The sequence below is a fragment of the Balaenoptera musculus genome, chromosome 15 (assembly GCF_009873245.2).
Source record: "Balaenoptera musculus isolate JJ_BM4_2016_0621 chromosome 15, mBalMus1.pri.v3, whole genome shotgun sequence".
Taxonomy (NCBI): Eukaryota; Metazoa; Chordata; class Mammalia; order Artiodactyla; family Balaenopteridae; genus Balaenoptera; species Balaenoptera musculus.
The window spans coordinates 85,801,182-85,822,958 of NC_045799.1; the positions used below are offsets into that span (position 1 = coordinate 85,801,182).

The 21,777-nt window shown below is 38.7% G+C and overlaps 1 protein-coding gene across 1 annotated transcript in view; it reads right to left on the bottom strand.

The window, feature by feature from the left end:
- The window catches only part of SDK1 (sidekick cell adhesion molecule 1), an 824,383-nt gene that overhangs the window by 520,598 nt on the left and 282,008 nt on the right, over nt 1-21,777 (bottom strand). Inside the window, exons 5-6 of the mRNA XM_036826800.1 lie at nt 8,203-8,309; nt 5,908-6,055 (exon numbers count right to left, since the gene is read on the bottom strand). Coding sequence (XP_036682695.1) covers nt 5,908-6,055; nt 8,203-8,309 — 255 coding nt within the window. The remainder of the gene's footprint in view (nt 1-5,907; nt 6,056-8,202; nt 8,310-21,777) is intronic.

Below are 21,777 nucleotides of genomic sequence, written 5' to 3' on the forward strand. Positions count from 1 at the left end.
GCAATTGAAATGAAATGGTAGTAGGTTAATGGATGTTCAAGTATTTAAGCATGGACAATCATGAGTCAGACCGTTTCTAAGTCACTTGGGATGCTGTTTGCTGCCCATACGTCACAATTCAGATCACTCCTGGCAAGTCATCTCACAAAGCTGACTGGAGGTTTGAAACATTTAATCTATAAACCACGCATTCCTAGGAAAACACATGCCAGGACACTTGTGCTTACACATTCCTGTCAGGTAGGCTACAGGATGCAGTTTGAGCACAAGAGCCTGCAATTAGGCAGAAGAATGGAATTGCACAGGACAAGTTTCTGCGTCCCAATCTGATAACTGCCGACATAAATTACCTCCCGGAGGTCAGAGAAATACTGCACGACATCAACATTCACATTTCATATTCTGAGAAATATAAGGAAACAAAGAACATATATCTAAGCTGAAATAACAGAACAATTTTATTATCAAATTAGACTATATTTGTAAGACAAGGCTATAATCATCTTTGATACCCAAAGACAGCAAACTAACTGTTCGGATTCAGTAAACCAGAAAAATAAACATGCACATTTTTCATCTTCTCAGATACATAAATCCTATAATTACCAATTCATAATTCTGAGTATAACTTATTCTCAATTCTTTCAAAATACTGTTTGCTTTCCCAAGATATATTTCTCCTTCATCAGCACCGTTTTCTCCTGAGGTTTGTTGTGCCATTTTTTTCCCTTTTTTGGTGAGGATGTTTACAGATATTACATGATTTTTCTTCACATTTCTTCATTCATTCATTCAGACTTTCCAATATTGCATTTCTGCTCTGCATAACACCAGGCCAGACAAGAGTTATAAAAACAAAGACGTTTTAGAGGGTCAATACCCAGGGGAGGTGGAAATCACTTGGCGGAGACAGGACCTACGTATACAGTACGGGATTCATGACTCTCACTAGCTAGTCTCAAGGTGAGATGTTGAGAGAAAGAGCTGCCGAGCCTGGCATGTGCAGGTCGTGGGTGTAGACCCTCAGCTTAACTGTTAAGCTCCTGGCCTGAGACTGTGCCTTTGTCCCACCTCCCCACCTTATTAGTTCCCTATGGAGTCTGCTACCTTCACCCGCTTTGCCATGTTACCTAACAAATTCAACTGTTCCAGGCATTAGGACCTGGATGTCCTTGGGAGGCCATGGAAGTGCCGCCCTGCTCCCTGCTCCTTGGGCCTCGGGAGCAGCCCTGGTTTCCACCCTGTCCTCTCCTTCTGGTGGTCTGGTTCTGTAGTTCTCTAAATACTCCAACATATTTTCTTTTTGCTTAGCCAGAGCCATCCTCTGTAACTTGCAGCCAAGGGCATCTTACGTGAAACGATGGAACTCTTTGGGCTTCGCTAACTGGCTTATGTAATCCATACACAGCTTTAAAGACCTATAAATATCAATACAGCAACAACCCCCAAGTTTAACCAAGATCTCTTTGCTGACCTTGAGTCTGATATATACAACTATCTAACGACTGGACCCCCTTGGCCGCCTACTAGCACATCACACTTAACATGTCCGACACGAATTTCAGACACCACCACCAACCCCCCCCACACAGACACAACACTGTTTCACCCCAAATCATCTCCCCATTTCAGAAAATGGTAACTCCATCCTATCAGTTGCTGAGGTCAAAATTCTTAAGAGTTACCCATGGCTTCTCTCCTCTCATCCAATCCAATGGGAAATCCCATTGTTTCTAACTTTCAAAATATATCAGCATCTGACACTTCTCACCACCCTGATCCGAGCCACCTGAATTACTGCAGAAACCCCTCACAGGCCTCCTGGCTTCTGATTCTGTCACCCTACAGCCTGTTCTTAACATAATTTTTTTTTTTTTAAATAAATTTATTTATTTATTTCTGGCTGTGTTGGGTCTTTGTTGCTGCATGCGGGCTTTCTCTAGTTGCGGCGAGCGGGGGCTACTCTTCGTTGTGGTGCACAGGCTTCTCATTGCGGTGGCTTCTCTTGTTGCGGAGCATGGGATCTAGGCACGTGGGTTCCAGTAGTTGTGGCTCGTGGGCTCAGTAGTTGTGGCGCACGGGCTTAGCTGCTCCGCGGCATGTGGGATCTTCCTGGACCAGGGATCGGACCTGTGTCCCTTGCATTGGCAGGCGGATTCTTAACCACTGTGCCCCCAGGGAAGTCCCTGTTCTCAACATAATTCTTAATAGAAGAACCCTAAGTGAGATTGCATCACTCCTCTGCTCAGATCCTCAGAGCAAACGCCCAACCCCTCACTATGGCTAAGTAATCTGGTTCTGGAATCTGGCCCCATGGCCCTGATCACCTCATCTCCAGCCCTCTCCCTGGCTCCACACCAGCCCCACTGGCCTCCCTGCTGCTGCTCAAACACCCCGGCACGGTCCTCCCTCAGAGCTTTCACACGTGCTCTTCTCACCAATACACCCCCATGCCTCACTCCCTGGATTCATTCAGGGCTCTGCTCATAGTTTAGTACCCGAGAGGCCTTCTCTGATTTCATGTCTGAAATGGCCACCACCCCATCCTGCACCCCTACTCTGTCACCCTGCTCTGTTTTCTCCTTACTACGTATCTTGAGCTGGCATATCATACACTCATCAGGTTGGCATCTGTTTCCTTCCAGTTGGATGTAGGTTCCCTGAGGACAGGATCTTTCTTTTGTTTACTGCTGTCTATTCAGAGTACGCCCTGCACAAGGACTTGGTGAATGAATGAAAAAAAGTGCCCCAATTGTAGTCAGAACTGTGTTAGTTTTTCATTCAGCCTGTCTCATGTGAATGTGAAGCAGCTCAGGTACCACCAGCAGGTACCACTACTCTTCTGGAAATGATGATGAATTTCTGCTGTTTTTCCTACACAGTCTATTATTCTTCGTTCAACAATATGTAGCTGAAGAACAAGGAGGCCGCCCCGGACAGGGTGCCAGGTTCCGCACGTGGTCATCACCCCTGCGTCTCCTGTTGCCATCCGCCCTGCGCTAAGGTACCTGATGATCCCTGGATCGAGATAATGTCTGTCTCCATCTCCCACTAGACCTCTGAATTTAATAAAGTCCATGCCTTAATTGGAAGGCCACATTTGCCTTCTCTTTGTCAAAAATTTCTGAAGATAGGGACCAACAGACCTAATACAGAAAGGATAAACAATGCACACGCAGGGATGCTCACTGTTGACGACGGGGTGTGTGTGTGGGTCTGTGGCTCATGGCAAACGCAGGTTAACCTACAGCATTTCAAATTGAAACCTGGTGTTCTAAAAAAGGAGAAAAAAAGTTGAAAGCAGTGTAAGGAGAAAATAAATCAAAAGCACGAAGAAGGTTCAGCAAAATAAAGTGAAAAGAAGAATTAGCCTGATGTAGAAGAGAGCATGAGATTTAGAGCCAGAAAGGCCTGGGTTTGAGTCGCAGCTCTGCCATTTGTCAGCTGTGTGCCCTTGGGTGGGTCATTTAACATCTCCAATCTTCAGTTCTGATAGCTAATTATACCTACCTCAGAAGGCAAATGTGAGGATTACAGAAGATATGTTTAAAGTAGTACTCAATAAATAATAGCTGCTGTTAAAATTATTAATAGACTATTCAACTAATTTTTCAAGTTGAGGAACATTAAACTTACTGTTTCCCTTGAAAATGAAAAAAAAAGCCTAAAGCTCACAGTTCTAAGGTCACGAGATAATATTAAAAAATACAGGGGCGGGGTGGCAAGATGAGGCTCTCCCTCCCCATGACAAAGGTACGTCTCTCCCCTGTGTTAGGGAGCTGACCTCAGACAGCCAGGCTAAAAGCAGGAGGAGAGGCTTGACCTGTTTCAACAGGCGCGAATCACTTTGAGCCAGACGTTCCATTTTGAAATGATACCTGGTGGCAGAGATCTAATGCCATCTGAGTTCTGTCTGCCAACCGTCTGGGCAGAGGCAATGCATACATGCCCTTCCATCTGATGTCCAAGCTGAACTTTATGAGATGTGTAAAGTAATACATCTTTGAATGATGCATAAACTTGTGGAGAAAACCATGCAAGTGCTGATTTATGGTATCTTGCACAGCAGGTACTTAATACATATGGGGGTGATGACGAGGTGGAAAATAAGAAACTAAAGGGCCTTGAGAAAGTGTAAATACCCATAATCAGCCTCATCTCATCTCTTAAGAAAAAAGCTATACAGGCATATTATTCCACTGAGACTGGAGATTCATCAGTAGCTTCATGGTTGTAAGCAGACCAGTTGTTTGCTATGACACTAAGTTAAAGCCCTACTAGCGTCTTTGCCTTATTAGCTCACCAGGAATTAAACAGTCTTTAGCAAGAACTTGCAGGTTAAAAAAAAACAAGCTTATAAAATTAAGAGTTATTTCATTCTGTATCCTTTTATACTTCTTGAGTAAATGTTGTTTCACGAACATAGCTAGACCATAGGTTAACAAATGAATTACTCTGTAGTTGTTTGCTACTGAGTTAAAATAATCCTTCCACCATTGACATGTTAGAAGCTCCAGTGTTTGAGAGGAAGCCTAATTCAATCTACCCACCCCTCCTTGTACCAACTCTTCCCCAGCACTCACCCCACCTTTGCCCAGCCACACTGTGCTTGATCAACACTAGGACCTTCCAGAATATTTCACAAGACTCTCTCTCAGCTGCCTTTTTTTTCAGCCTAACAGTCTTCTAAGAGAATGAGAAATTGATCCTTGTCTTTGTTTCACCCCAACTCCAGAGGCATTTGTTATAGTTGGAATGAATATAAAGGTGGATACCTAAGCAACTTTTAATAAAATAAAGAAAAAGGATAGAAGTTATCCCATTTTCCAAGGTAATTTATATTTTTACTAGAATCTTAAAATATGGATTTTACATATTTCAATATTTTTCCTGTTCCCAATAACCAAAACAGAAACATTTGCTAAATAAGCTTAAGAATTGTGTAGGCTCACGCAGAGCTCTGACGCCCAAGTGGAAGAGCGGGGACACTGCGCTTAGAGAAGGGGCTGCATGGACGCTCAGGCGGGGAGAAGGCACATCCGAAAATTGTTCAGCAAGTTGCCTTTACATATCCTTTTTGGGGGAAAAAAAGCGCATTTTCTTCTCACAATTTTTTTTTGTCTGAGTGCAACCATCTGATGGCATAAATATTTGACGTTTAGCCCAAGCTTATAGCATTTCACAATTCTTTCAGAAATGTCCATCCTCAAAGCCTTTATATTTGGTATATTATCTTTAAATTACATTGCAAAATGCCCACTTATAAAATATATACCAAATGTTAATCACTTAAAGCTCCAAATGCAGAAACTGTTTGGCATTAGATAAACATCTTAAATGTGAAATAGGCAAGAACACCTTGAAACAATGCTTAACTAATCACAAAGCAACTACTCTGCAATAGATGGGTGAACCACTAATTAGTCAAAAGGAAATAAAACTGTCATGGTAGGATAAAAGGATAAAGAGAAATAAGCAGTAATTACTGTTTTATCATCAGAGAAAGTAGCATCAAAACACGGCTCAGTGAAGAGGGAAAAAACCCCACAGCTCTATAAGTAAATACGAGCACTCATTAAATTAGTACTTGGAGCTAAACACAACTCAGGATGAAAATGACATCTCAAAAAGTGCATTCAAAAAAGGAAAAAAAAAATACCATAAAGAGTATGTAAAGGTGCTTTAGCTAGGGTATGCGGTATATTAAAGAATAATATTACATGACAATTTTCTTAAACTGCTTAAAAATTTCCAAGCCAGTCTTAAAATAGCTGTTTACTAAGGATTGAGGTAGATCTACTAGACCAGGTTAGTCTTTTCAAAGTTTAATTGGTACACTTAATATGTAAATGGTACCAACAAGTGTAATGAGATGTATTTTAAACTTTAAAGTTTGGAACAACTTACATTCTGTTGCTTGGAATAATCTTGTGCCCTTCTCTGAACCAGGTCACTTGAGGTCTGGGGCAGCTGGTGATGGGCAGTAAGTTGAGTACAGCTGCATGTCCTTGAGAGACCATTTTTCTCTGATCTGTATCCATGAAATTTCCCATATCTGCAAAGAAAAATCAGACCTTTTAAGTTTCAGAAAATTCTTTTTTGAGGGGGCGGGAGGTCAAAGGTGGAAATAACTATATTTTATTGCAAAGTCACCAATGTTGCTATAATTAAGCAGTAAGACCAGAGACGCGCAGTAATGCTGATGAGTGCAGACTGGGTGGTAAAGCGGAGCATGAGACAAAGCCATGTGCCTCCAAAGTACCCACGAAGTGCATGAGTCAGCAGAACTTCAGGGTCTTTGTGTCGCTGCAACAATACAATGAAATGTTTGCAACCAATTTTAATATTGAAATAAACTGTGGAAAAGCATCCTCATGCCACACGAAGCGTTTTCCCAGAAATGATAATAAAATGATTTCAGACATCCCCCGGCTCCCGGATCTCTCCAGCTGGTTCTACCCAGGCACCCGCTGCTGTCCTGCTCAGTTTCTCCTTCTCTTTGTTTCTGGGGTGAATGCTCCCTAAAAGATCTTTTGGGAGAAATATTTAACCATTGATTCATTTTTAGAGGGTTCTCCAAACCCCATTCTCCTGACTTAATTTGGGGCAGGTAGGTTTTGTTCCAGTCTTTGGGCTACTGGTTTACAACATTTAAAAAATGAGATCACAGGAAAAAACCCAGCCTTTAGAATGTGGGTATATGTGGCCAATTTTTAAATCAGTACCATTTCAAAGTTTTTAAAAATTTCCATATTATGATTAGCTACAGATATATGTATACACACATGGCATATATACTACAATTTTGTCTGAATGCATATAAATTTCGAACAGTCCATAAAAGATCTCTATTATCAACGGATTTGTGATTCAGAAGAAATTATTGACTATGTTACAAGCAGTGTTTAATAGTCTAGGAAAAGATGAAACAAATGAAACAGATTAGGAAAATATGCACGGTTATTTTAAAGTAAAGTGAAATTTGTTATCAAAGAGAAGGAGAAAAGAGATAAAATCTAGCGCTAGAGGTAAAGAATAGAAACAAGGATATTACATGAAACAATTTATTAAATATAATAAATTCTAAGCTTATTCAAATATGTTTTGGGTATTGACCTTAATTTTTTATTTATGAATTATGTTTTCAATTATTCAATTGAATAAAAGTTCTGAATTATTCTGCAGACAGGTTTAGTTGAGTGACTTCACCACCACAGTTCAGAAAAATGTAAGCCTCCCTAGTAATTAAAACTATAACTAAACATGTATAGCAACAGCACCTTACCCAGTCACTAGTAATTACCGTAGAAAAGTAGAATAACTAGAAATTATTTTATTTTATACAGTAACACTGAAAACCACAAGCCTTAACTGGGGTCAGAATGACATATGAGAAAATATTGTCATCACTGGTTGACACAGCCCAATTTAGGAGCTTTTTAGAGTTCTCTAAATCTATTATAACATATTTATATGTAATTTAAAATTTCTTAACACTTTTTGCTTTCTTTTAAATGAAGAGACATTTTGGTAGTAAATTCAAAATATAATAAAGCCTACATGCCATTTTAGATGGACCCCGCCCATCACAGATTTTGGACTAGGAAAGTATTAAATGTTTTGCATAAGCCAACTTCCCTCTCCACATCCTCCTAAAGACTACACCAAAATTCAAGGCCCCTGCATTCTGATATCCCCTCCAGTTACTTCTAAAGGTTTCATTCTCCAAAATGGCCTGCCCAGTAGAGAATTAATTAATTCACTACAGCATTAATACATGCTATCCACGTACTTTTTGTTGTGCAGCTGAAGGATTTCTAAACAAATCACTGGAAAGAACTGAACATGAATTGATAAAATTTTAACTAATTGGGTTTAATCTTTTATTTTAAAAATATCTGAACCTGGATATGATAAAAGCTAAGAGCAGCTAACTCATAAAACAGAAGGCATCTTGCTCATTTTTTAAATCCTCAACAGAGCCTTATCTATTGAATTGAAAACAGTGGCATTTATCTCATTAGCCCCAGAACATCGTCAGACCAGCTGCATTAGCTATTTACTTCTCTCTCAACTGATCTTAGAAATTATACTATTCCAAATAGAACCCAAGATAGAAACTCAACTCCCACCATGGTTAAAGGTGATTTTGATTAGTGTTTTGTTATTTAACATTTGTAGATCTTTTCAGTGTTCACATACATGCGACTTGAACTTCTGATCTTCTTTGCAAGAGGGCTCCCATTCTGTTTCGAACCACACAGCGGTAAAACCCAGCATCCAGCCTCTGTAAAGATGGAATAACATACCTGCCAAACACCAAAAAGCAGTGTTAATGGTTCCGTACCTAGGCAGCCAGCCTTGGCATCTCATCTAGTATATTTTGGTATCTAGTACCAAAAATATTCAATTTTTGATAAACTAATATCTATGCAAGCCTTCCCTGACCTACACACTTACTGCAACTGCAATTTATTTGTGAGATTATTTAATTGCTATTTGTCTCTCCAACTAGGCTGTAAATATCACATGAAGCTAGTTCTGGAACTGTCTTGTTCACCATTGTACCATCACGTGTACGTGCCATCACGTAGTATCAAAAGATATCACTCAAAACTGCCTGAATGAATAAGAAGTATTAAATAGCTAAAAATCATTACACGTAAACCAGACCTTTCGATGTTTTTTTATAATTCTGTCTCTCAGAATTTCTAAAAATTATTTCTACAACTGGCAATGGTCTTAACATAATGTGTTGTGTCATTCTGCATCAAAGTTCAAACAATGCAGGATGAGACACAGGTGTCATTCAGGCAAAGCAAGCAGTGACATCAGGGTACAACTCCCCTCTCCAGTCCCCACAGCGAGCAGACATCTCCCAACACCATTTACACACTTTCCTTACTTCACATATGGCTTGACACTAACTTTTAAAACTTTCTTGATTGGCTGAAAGGTTATTTCATTTGTATTTTCCATTCCTGCGAGTATAAGTAACCATCCCTCAAATCAATGCCTTTCTAAAAAGTCAGTAAATTTTATAGGGGGGAAAAAGTAGCTAGAAGATACGGTTTCCATAAAAGCCCTGGTTTAGGTTTATGGTTAGTTTTATAATTCAGAATATTTTTAAATCCACAAACAAGCAGGAGGTACAACCGAGGACCACTTCATGTGAGTTCTGCAGCTCCGGAGCTCAAACCTTTCATGCTACCTAGAAGAGTGCATTTAATTGGTTTCTAAGCCATGTTCACTAAAAATCAAGAATAAGGCTTGATTTTCACACATGGGAGGGTGCCTATCCTAAGAAAGAATAAGAGAGCTAAAACCCAATCAAATAGGAGCCTACTTTCCAAAAAAAGAGAAAACACAGTGATGCTATCCTTTCTAAAAACATGTTCTGGTAATAGTTATCTTCAATTTAAAAATACTTCCTCTTATAAAGTATAATCAGAGAAACCTAAAAAAAAAAAAAAAAAAATCAGGTAAAAGGCACCAAGTATGGTATGCTTTATTTGCTCAGCTCTTACACATACCTTAAAATCACTTATATTCAACTAATTGCTCATCTTTTTATTCAAGTATGTCCAATTAGTCAACTGGAAAAAGGAACTGATAGGCATAATTTTTAAGTGAATGAAACATTTGGACAATACAGGTAATTCAGTATTAAGCAAATATTAATCAGAGTGTGTTTACCCTCTGATAACCATCTTGAGATCTTACAGCAAGATTAATAAAATATTTTATGAAAAAATACTGCTGAATCTCAGTCTTCAAAATTTTATTCTATTCTGAGGAATGGTTTATCTCAAACAAAAAATTAATTAGTGAAGACAATCAGAACAATACCAAACTGAACACAAAGAGTCAACGCCATCTATTTAAATTACAAATCAAGACTAGACGGATGAGCAGCTTTGATTATTATACACTATGATTATAATTAGGAGGGGTTTTGAGATTAGGTTAAAACAAAGACAATAAAAGTTTTCGGAAAAGAAATAACACAAGTTATTGGAGTACATATTTGAAAAACTACAAGAGCAGTTTTATCATTGCAAACTAACCACATTTATATGATTGTTATTCATTTCATTTTTCCTTTTTTGCAGTATCCTGAATAGATTTTATATTCTTATAAATTTCTATAGTAATCTTGTGTACTAATGCACAAAAACAGCACTGCTTTCAAACAACTGGGAGAACCAGATACAAAACTGAATATTAGGCATATGCTGTTTTGTACTGTCTCTTTAGTCTAATGTCTCACCAGGGAAAAGATATACAAAAAGGTGGCAAAGTACTCCAGCTATTACATGAATTCCTACACAAATTATGTTTACCCAACAGATGGGAATATTCATTGCAAGCCTATTGTTTATAAACACACATTTTTAAGCAGAGAATGTTTCCTGGCTCCTTATAAGAAAGTATGATAAAATCCTAGCACCATATGCCACTAACATATAGAAAATGACTGCTCCTATTTCAAATAAGCACAGCTGGGAATGTTTGTATTCACTGTTTCAGGGCAGAATCTACTAGACTAACAGAACCTTTTCCAGGGCTAGTTCATTATCAGGAAGAGCAAATTAAAGAAAATCAAACACAAAACCACAACAAACCCCAGGGTTTAAACATTCACTTCTGCTACGTAGGAGAACACCTCAGCTCCAAACTGCCACTCGGAATGGGCAACAAGAGCAACCCTAGAATTTCTCCAAGAAGCAGTTTTAGGTCCATTTCCGTCCGTGAACAATTGCTTGACTAGCCCTGCCTGGAGAGGATATCTGACATTTTTTGTGTGCCTAGGGTCTGCACCGTGTTCTTACATTTGGAGAATTCTCCACCATGAGTCCTGGTGGAGGCGGACCCCTACAGCAGCAGGGCACAGGAATGAGGTACCACAGGACCACTGCACACACACGCTCTGGGCTTTCAGATCTGGGGCTGGCGATGCACAGGAGCAGGGCTACAGGAGAACCTGTCCAACAGCAGCAGCGGTGGGGCGCAATGGAGCCCCGGATCAGGGGAGCGGTGCAAGTGTCCAGTGCCCATAGGGGCAGTGGCTCAAGCAGTGGCAACCAGGGTGCAGCAGTACCAGCAGCAGGACCCTATGGGACTGGCTCTTGGGGCAATTTGGCTCTGATGGGCTCGCCTCCCTCTGTTCCTGCCCAATGTCCAGTCAGTCCAGTGACTGTTAAGAGCAACCCAATGTCCAGGTGACAACTTCCTTTTTTGTTTCAACGAGAGAGGGTTTGTTTGGCTTGTCCTAGAACTCCCCAGAATGTAGCCAATATAATTTTGGTTGAAAAAGCTTCTGAAGTTACTAGGAACTCACCATGGTCACAGAAAAACCTAAATAATGCCTCACTGAATCATCTCTTTTTAAAAAATCATGGCTTCCCAGCTAACCACTAAGAATCATTAAGTGGTAAATAGTCCCCCAAAACTGAGACTAATTAATCTTTTATAAGGAGTATTCCTGCCATGAGCCACTAAAATTTTAGAAAATGTCTGACAAAATACTATCTGCTTTGGAACAGTTACTGTTGAGCAGTTCTTCCCAACAAGAGTTAAATGCTCTAAGCACACAGGTCTACAGAGACCTATCACAGTTCAGAATAATGAAACCACATCTTTGATATAGAAGAGAAAATCCATACTTCTCCCTCTAAGGTCAGTGGACACAACTCGATCCATGAGAAAGAATTTTCATACCCATTAAAATTAGATACAAGGTTTTTTTTCTTTTTGGGGGGGTCTACATTCATTTTATGCCACTCCAGACAAGACTATTCCCCACAGCTTTAATTTTTTAAAAATTAAAGTATGAAAATATCTATTCTGGTATGAAAGTATCTGGTATGAAAGTATCTATTCTGCATGAAAATAAACAACCAAGTTCTATAATAAACTTTCATATCTTGGCCCAAAGCCCATTATTATCTTTAAAGTGAAAAAAGGTTTTAGAAAAACAAAAAAACAAAAACAAAACTAAGCCATTTATATCCTTCTTGGAACTAATTCCATTCTATTTGTGGAAACAAGATTACAAATAATTGTATTTTCAATTTTATTTTTATAAATTTCCTATATGAACATTTAAAATACAGCAACAGTCAAAAGTGGAATGAGTCCATAGCTGACTTTCGCCACAAGCAAAGAGTGAAATGAAAAATCCAGACTGAAACTTGTTAACAAAGAGACGGACACAAAATTTTGAAGGTGTGTCCAGCTCACTAATAGGTCTTAGACGTTAAGCAAATTGAGGGTTATGTTTTGAATCCTTTCAAAAGAGTTACAGTAATCAGTATGAAGTTAAAGTAAACAGCATAATAAAGATGGAAGTTAGCCAACAGGAACATTATACTCGCAGAAGTTCTTTAATCTCTATTTCATTTACTGAAAATTCTGCATTAAGTTGAAAGAGGCAATGAACAGGTCCCTGCTGGGGATGGGCTAAGGAAGCATCTACGGAATCTGTCTGGGAATATAAATCTGGGGATTGTAAACCCTCCAGGGACCAAGTGGATGCTGAGTATCCACATACCAGGAATAACTGCATTTAAATTTTATATTCACTTATAAACGCCAATTCAAAATTTCTAGAGTTAACATTGAAAAGTTCCCAGGAATCTTCTTCTGGGATTGTGGTTTATGTGATTTTCTCTAACAGTAACAATGTTTGGGGATCATTCATTCTTCATCCATTCCTACCTTCTATTATCAAACCAGGGACAGTCAAGGAGAAATTCACATTTTGGTAAACATGGACACATGACCGGAACTAGTCTGTCAGATCTGTCATTAGGAGACAATGCTCTCTCAAGTCAGTAAGAATGGAGTTTCAGAAAATCTTTGTGAAAGACAGAGATTTTTTAGAGCTAAAAGTCCCTTATTCATCTCTGTTTACTTAATTCTTTATATTGCCAGGTTCTCTAGAGATATTTTTTTTTTAAAATCTAGAACCGTTATATGAAGGGCTAAAATATGAGGGGAAATGTTAGTTTCTACACAGTCAAAATGATCCACACCAAAACACAATGGAAAGAAGACCTAAGCTATTAAGTGTTGCAATATTAGCACAAGTGAATTAGAAACGTAAATGAAAAAGCTTTCACTTGTCTCATGGAAGCACTTGTCGACAATCATGTTACAGAGTTGTTTGGTCACTCTGGCTAAAGTTCTCCACTTAGAACCCACAATGATCTTGAGATGAATGAGTCAAATGGAGTCACTTCTTCAAATCCAAGTCATCTCCAGTAAGAACTTTTAAAAGTTCAATGCTACTCCGCTTCAGAAATTCTGCGGAAACAATCATATCTGCTATGACCACATGGAGTTGAAAAGATGGTCAATTAAAATCAGAAACAAACGATACACAACTTTGTGGGAGAGATATAAGCATTGGGACACACCATATTAATATTAGAGATCAAAATCGAACAAGACAGCGCAGACTCATAGCACTTTAATTAAGCCTTGGAAATCAATGTCAGATACTTCGACTAGGAATGAGATGAGACTAGTCCACCCACTTTTACCTGCCAAAGTTTATCTTCCCCTTCCTTACAAACAAATAGACAAAAGGACTGGATGCCTTAGGAATGAAAAATTCATTTGTTAATTCCAGGGCTCCTAAATATAACCATGTGATATAGAAGAAAGGCCAAAATTAGGTTGAAAGCTTTACACTAAGTGCCCAACCATTCACATCTTGGGCACTAGGAAATAAGAAAGTTACCCCAAGCCTTAAGCAGCTTGGAACTATAAGGGGTTCTACTAGGTTGGGTTGGCCAAAAGGTTCATTTGGTCTTTTCCGCAAGATGGCTCTAGTAGCACTTAGTTGTCTTTAACTTCATTTGAAACAATTTTGTTAGATTGCATGTGACAGCTGTCGTATCAGCATGCACTAAAAAAAAAGACATCAAAATTGGTGAATTTTTGCGTAGCCATTTTAATATTGAAGATAGAAGAAAAAAGCAACATTTTTGGCATATTATGCTTTATTACTTCAAGAAAGGTAAAAGTGCAACTGAAATGCAAAAAAAAGATTTGTGCAGTGTATGGAGAAAGTGCTGTGACTGACTGAACATATGAAAAATGGTTTGCGAAGTTTCGTGCTGGAGATTTCTCGCTGGAAGATGCTCCACGGTCCGGTAGACCAGTTGAAGTTGATAGCAATCAAATTGAGACATTAATTGAGAACAATCAACACTATACCATGTGGGAGACAGCCGACATACTCAAAATATCCAAATGAAGCGTTGAAAATCATTTGCACCAGTTTGGTTATGTTAATCGCTTTGACGTTTGGGTTCCACATAAGTTAAGCGAAAAAAAACCTTCTTGACTGTATTTCCACATGCGATTCTCTACTTAAATGTAATGAAAACATTCCATTTTTAAAACAAATTGTGACGAGCGATGAAAAGTGGGTACGGGAGTCCTCTATTACGAGCTCATTCCGGAAAACCAAACGATTAATGCCAACAAGGACTGATCCCAATTAGACCAACTGAAAGCGGCGCTTGACGAAAAGCGTCCAGAATCAGTCAACGGAAAACGCATAATCTTCCGTCAGGGTAATGCAAGACTGCTTGTTTCTTTGATGACCAGGCAAAAACTGTCAAAGCTTGGCTGGGAAGTTCTCATTCATCTGCCGTATTCAGCAGACATTGCACCTTTGGATTTCCATTTATTTAGGTCTTTACAAAATTCTCTTAATGGAAAAAATTTCAATTCCCTGGAAGACTATAAAAGGCACCTGGAACAGTTCTTTGCTCAAAAAGATAGAAAGTTTTGGGAAGATGGAATTATGAAGTTGCCTGAAAAATGGCAGAAGGTAGTAGAACAAATGCGTGAATATGTTGTTCAATAAAGTTCTTGGTGAAAATGAAAAATGTGTCTTTTATTTTTACTTAAAAACTGAAGGCAGTTTTTGGCCAACCCGATACTTATTTTAGTCAAAATGGGCAAGACGAGTTCATTTGAACCAAAATACAATCTGTTGTTGTTGTGAGCTGGGCAGCTCCCAGAGGACAGGACCAATGAAGAGTGAACCAGGAGAAAAGAATGACTGTAAACAAGGTTAGGAAAACTGAAGCTCAACAACCTGGGGAACTCAGCCCTTTGTGGGAAGCTGTAGGTGGGAGTCGCACTCAGTTTGGCTGGCTGATGAAGAAACCAACTGGTTATGTTTCACTTAAGAAAAGGGTTCTCAATTAAACGGACCTTGCCTGATGAGTAGGGGCCTCAGCAGATTCAAAACAAAACAAAATATAAAAACAGGTATAGGAGTCTAACTCATGGCTTAGTGATGAGGTTCTGTCTCAGGGTCTCAAGCCTAAAGGATACGGCCAAGGGATCAATCTGGGAAAGTTTGACATGGCAGTAATACTGAGTTTTCAGACATACGAACATGGAATATCTGTCCATTTATTTAGGTCTTCTTTTATTTCCTTAGGCAACGCTTTATAGTTTTTAGTGTAAAAATGTGCAAATTCCATGTCAGATTTATCTCTAAGATTTTTGAAGATATTTAAAAAATATATTTATAAGATAGTTTTAATAAAGATTATAGATTTTAATAAATTGCAGATTATTCTTTCCTAGTATACAGAAATATAACGGATTTTTGTATGCTCATCTTGCATCCTGTAACACTGCTAAACACATAAATTTTAGCAGCTTTTTAAAGATAATATCACATTTTCTGAAATCATGTAACCCTCAATAAAATACATTTTTACATCTTCTCTTACAATCTAGATGCTTTTTATTTCTTTTTCTTATTGCACTGGCTGGTAACTCCATTATTGGGATCTGCTGAGCTTCTTGCATTGATGAGTTTGTAGTTTTCATCAAATGTAAAACTTTTTCAGTATTATTTATTCAAATAATTTTCCACCCCTGCCTCCTTTGGGATTCCAGTTATACATATATTAGGCCATTTGACATTGTCCTGTAATTCACTAATGGTCTTTTCATTGTGTTTGATTTCTTTTTTTTCCTATCCGCCTTTCATTTTGAAGAGTTATATTGCTATATTTTAAAGTTTACTAATATTTTCTTCTGCAATGTCTAATCTGCTAGTCCCATCCAATGTGTTTTTCATCTCAGACATTATATGTTTCATCTGATCACATGGAATACAGTTACGATGTTTCAACGCACTTCTCTGCTAATTCTAACATCTGTGTCAGCTTTGGTTTGGTTTCAATTGATTGATTTTTCTCATTTTGGGTCACGCTTTCCTTCTTCTTTACATGCCTGATAATCTCTGATTGGATTCTAGACATTGTAAATTTTGGTGCTGGATATTTTTGTACTCCTATAAATATTCCTGAGCTTTCTTCTCCAGTGCTGCAAAGATACCTGGAAATGGTTTGATCCTTTCTGGTCTTGCTTTTAAGATTTCTTAGGCAGGACCAGAGCTGTGTTTGGTCCGGGGTTAGTAACCCCCACTACAGACTCAGGACACTTCTGTGTACCCTATCCAATAACCCCATGGATTACAAGGTTTTTCAGTCTGGCTGCTGAGAAGAGGCACTGAACCCCATGCTGTGCGAACCTGGGGAACTACTGCCTCCACTTTTTGGGTCCCTGGGCAGTCTCCTTACATGAATGTGCCGGTGAATAATCTGCTAAATACTAGACAAAGAACCTCTGAGGATCTCCAGAGTTCACCCTCTACACAGCTCTCTCCTCTCCAGTACTCTGCCTTGATCTCTCTGAACTCTCAGCTCCCTTCACCGCAGGGATCCCTCCAGGTTTCACCTGTGTTCTCCCTCTCTGTGCCACAGCCTGGAAATTCTCTCAGGGCAGTGAGCCGAGCAATCACAGGGCTCACCTTGTTGGTTTTCCATCTCTCAGCCATCACACTTTCGGTTGCCTGATGTCCAGTATCTTGAAAACAATTATCCCATATACTTTGTCCATTGTTATGGTTGTTTAGATTACCTATCTAGAATTCTCCTTCAACTCTCTCAGTGAGGTTTTCTATTTTTCTGCATGTTCTACTCATTTCTTATAAAGGTTATTCCCAGGTATTTAATAAATTTTACTGATATTGTAGAATTTTCGTCCTTTTATAGGACATAAGAAAAAGTAAATTTTCCCTTAACCATTCCTATTTTTTTACTGAAATAAAAAGATAAATATCCATCAAATTTCTACTGTTTATACTGTAACAGAAATTGAACCAGAGGCAGATCATGTAAGGAGACTATTTAGAGTATCCAATTATTCCTCCTGCTGGAACGAGTATTGTGCCTAGCACTAGAAATTTTGGGCATATATATATTTTGAATATAATTACAAAATATTTTTTATCCCATAGTAGAAAAAATAATTTACAGTAAATATTTTCTGGGGAAAAAAAAATGGATACAAATCTGCCTATGACACTTAAGCAACTTTGTTTAATTACTGAACTACTCTCATTTTCCCAGTGTAGCCATCTGTGCCTAAACATGGATATAAGCATCACTATGAACAATATAACATTGAAACTTACTAAAACTCATTGTGCAGTTTATAACACAAGCAGCAAAGAAAATGTTATTTTTAGTCAAAGATGGAAAAGCTGAATTTATATTAAATATTTGCTTTTTTTAGGGTTAGCACTTTCATAACTGACACCAAAGGGTGGAGTTAGGAAACAGCTACCGTTTTTATAGAGTATGTTTTCCAATCTGAGACTTACAGCAGCCTCGTGAAGGTTAACATATGACAGCTGAAGGTGCTTATTGGAAGGAAGCAGATGAAAGAGTAATTTGAAAAAATAGCGTAAGATTTTTAGACAGGTTTTATATCTTGAAAAAAATGATGACAAAATACAATGGATCCTTGATAACCCATCTCAGTGTCTGAAGCCCTCAGTGAACAGAATATAATTTATCACGTCTAACCTAAACCGATTTTGCTTCAGAATAACCCATATCTTCCTAACGAGTTTCTGGTGAAATGGTAGTGAAGCATCTACCCTGTTTTAATGGTGCATATATAATGAACCACCTTCTCAATCCTGCTTCAATCAAGCAACGATGCTTTGTCTTCTTGAGGACTATCCAGGGTGTGTCAGGTTAACAGGTAAATTAGCTGGTGCGAAGAGCAATGCAAAAAAGAGCTCAATCTCCTCGCATATTTTTAAGTTGACACCAAAATTTTTCTGTCATATAGAAGTTTAAATAGTTGCATATACAATAATGGCATACTATATGTTTTGGCATTTTAAAATAAAACTGTCACACTGTTTTAAATGTATCCAATGGAAGTTAATATAATGATTTTGATATCCACACTTTCTATTGCTTAAAAATGAACTGACAGAGCTTTCATACTGTTTCTTTTTACTCTTTGAACTTGAGTATTAAATCCATTTATCCCACAGAATTTTATTCTAATGTAACATTTTTCTATGCCTGAAAGATACTTATTTATTACCCAACATACTTCTCTGAAATAAAAATATACAAATAAATGGTAATTTAAAAAGAATTTCCTTTTGTCAAAATAGTCTAAGCACTTAAAAAAAATTTCATCTGGATTACTTGTGGATTGTAATTATTATTACCACACAGCTAATGAAAACAACATCAATGTATTACGAATTTTGAAAAATAATTATTAAACATTAAAAACCTAGAAAGGAGATATGTCTCTTGAAAGTGGCTGTTTATTCAATTACTTAACATTTTACTGAATGGAAAGTTATTTACTATCAGAATGAACAGAATTGGATAGAAATTTACTACAAAAAGAAAAGAAGGTATTGACCACATATTTGCATACAGTTAATTTAAATCTAACGAGTACACGAAGACATAGACAAGTAGAGAAGAGGCTGATGCGTACCAGCAAGCAAAACACACTGAAGTAATAAAAATGAATATGGATTTAGAATATCAAATGATATCTTTTTGCAAAAGTTAACGAAAGTGTCTTCCGAATGAATGAGAAAATATAAAGCACAAACGTTCCTATAGTGCATGGTCCTTCTACATCAGGAGGGCACATTGATCTCATGAAAGTAAACAGAACTTTTCACCCCCTCCTCGTTGAGATCTATCACTGAAGCCTCCCCGAGCTCTTTTCACTTCTGGGTAGGTGAAACGAAGACAAGTGTGTTTCAGAGAAGAGTATTTCTCAAAGGGCTTTTTATTTCTAACAAATCTTGAAAATTCTAATTCTATTATGTGTAAGTGTGTACACCACAGAGCGTTACACTAAGCTTGCAGCCTGGATAAAACAAGGTGCCTTGCCTGCGGTAATTCCTGCAGATGTTTCTCTGCTTTGTTCTCATAAACGTTCCTTGAGGCACAATATATACTTTGATGATGGATGGAGAATGGAAAAGGGAAGGTTGTTCACAAAAAAATGGTACAGCTCTTGCTGACCACCTATACATCTGAACTAAGAAAACCCCAAGATTGGCCAAAAGATCCCATTTCTAGTGTCATACTCTGTCCTTAAAAGTAGTACGTATAGAGTGAAGGCAAGGAGCTCTTCTATGGGATGTTTAAAAGAGGCTTCTTCGAGCCCAATATTTTAAACTGTGCCTGTCTTGCACCCTGAAGGTGTGGTTTCACAGAAGACTCACTGGGAAAGGTGTGTCCTTCTTTTGTGAAGTGGAAGAAATAACGCAAAGCAGGTATGAAAAAGGAACTGGCAGGTGCCAACACAGAGGCACGTTCTCAGGTAGCTCAATTTCAGAAAACATGCATGTAGAAACTGAAGATCTAGAAAACTATTCCTTTGCCACTCTCCATGGCATATACCCCAGTTTTAAGACCACTGTTATAGATCACCCACATCACTACTTCTTTTTATGAGGAAAAAAAATATGGATTCTTTTGAAACCTCACTTCCTTTCTCCTGGGGCATATGAAACATGGTATCATTTAATTTTTAAGAGAACCCTCTAAGGTGGGTTTTATTATACCCATTTCACAGATGGGAGAAGTAAGATCAAGCTGGTTAGATAACTTGTCCAAAGTCAAACAGATAATAAGTTGAATAGAAGTATCTGAACTCAAGTCATCTGCCATCAAAGCCCACTGCTCATAATGGTTCTCATTTCTAAGCTCACTTTTTTTTTTTTTTGCTTTCTAATACCCCTTCTAACAAACCAATCCCCATGTCATATTATGATAAAATAGAATTTAATAGAATTTATTAACTGATTGCTGGTGGGCCAGAAAATATGCTGTTTTACATACATTAGAGCCTTTTAATGCTCACACCACCACAAATGAGGTTTGATCACTCCCATTTTGCAGATTCTGAAAGTGGGGCTAACAGGCTGCTTGCCCGAGGTCATACCGCTAACACTAATTGGTGGTGAGCTGAGATTCAAACCTAGGTCTGTTTGATTTCAACAAGCTCTTAACTATTAGGGTAAATTGTTCTCACAGCAGCAGATCCTCTGACAGTACAGGCCTAATGATGAAAGAGGAGGACACAAACTCCTCTGACTAAACAGGGCAGGTGGATAATGGGACTGGGCAAAGCAAGTGGGGCACAAGGCAGGGACCAGAGAGTGCTGAGAACTGGGCATCCAGGCCTGTACCCCAGGGCAGCACTGCCAGGGCCAGCTTCTGTGTGGGGCTGCAAACCCAGGAAGCCATGCCTGCTGACTCTTCAAGAGGGACCGAAAAGCAGATTTTTATGTGAAGTCTTACAAGTGTTAAATGCTGGCAATCAATTAAGAAATATCTACTGTGCATATATCCACACATATTTTTAAACTGATTTTTAAAATACCCACACCATGTTCCAGGCAGGCTGAATGTGGTTCGTGGACCACCATATTATAACTTCTGAGGTACAGAGTGCATGGTGGGCTATGCCCCAGGTTGAGAAGATCATTACTCTATATAAAACACCTCTGGAGACTTCCCTGGTGGTCCAGTGGTTAAGACTCCGCCCTTCCACTGCAGGGGGCACGGGTTCGATCCCTGGTTGGGGAACTAAGATCCCTCATGCCACGCAGCCAAAAATAAATCAAGAGTGAAGATTATGTTTAAATAAATAAATAAATAAATAAAAATAAAATCTCTCTAGACAGCCAATTCTCTTTCTTATTTCATTTAAATAAGAGCATGGTATTGCTGGTTTCTGCTGATTTGGGGGCCTCTGGGACTGGTTTAGGCAGCTGCTAATTGTCCGTCCCACTCAGAACTGGAGCATCCAGCATAATCCTCCCATAGAACAGGAGGTAAAAAGATACAAAACCAGAAAAACACCAAGCACTGCAAGGAGGTGATGAGGCTGGGAAGCTGATCCTGATGCCTCCTGGGCGAAGCTGCACCTCAGACGTGACCCGACCTCCCGTTTCCCCCATCTCAGTCCTCTGTACTCAGCCCCCAGTACCTAGCACATGGCAGGTGTTCAATAAATACTCATGTTTGCTGCTCAGTGTAGATGCTGTACTCATGCCCATCCTCCCATAGTTCCACTTTTTCCCATCCCAACTCTGAAAGTTAGCCAGGAAGGTGTTTGTTGACTAATCAGAGCTCCAGAAGCTATGACCTAAAGGTATCTGTTTAAGCATTTACGCTCCTCAGACAGGAACAATACTGGTGGGTGGGGCGGCTGCCACAAGAAATCAAATCTATCAGGCTAAAGCTGTTACTTGCATTCCTCTGTAACTATAGCTCCTTTGGTCTGGTGATTTCACTAACGGGCTTCCTTTTACAAATATAACGACAGACTTCCTAAGTGTGAATACAACCTGTATCAGAATAGTAAATCACATTCTGATTATATGTT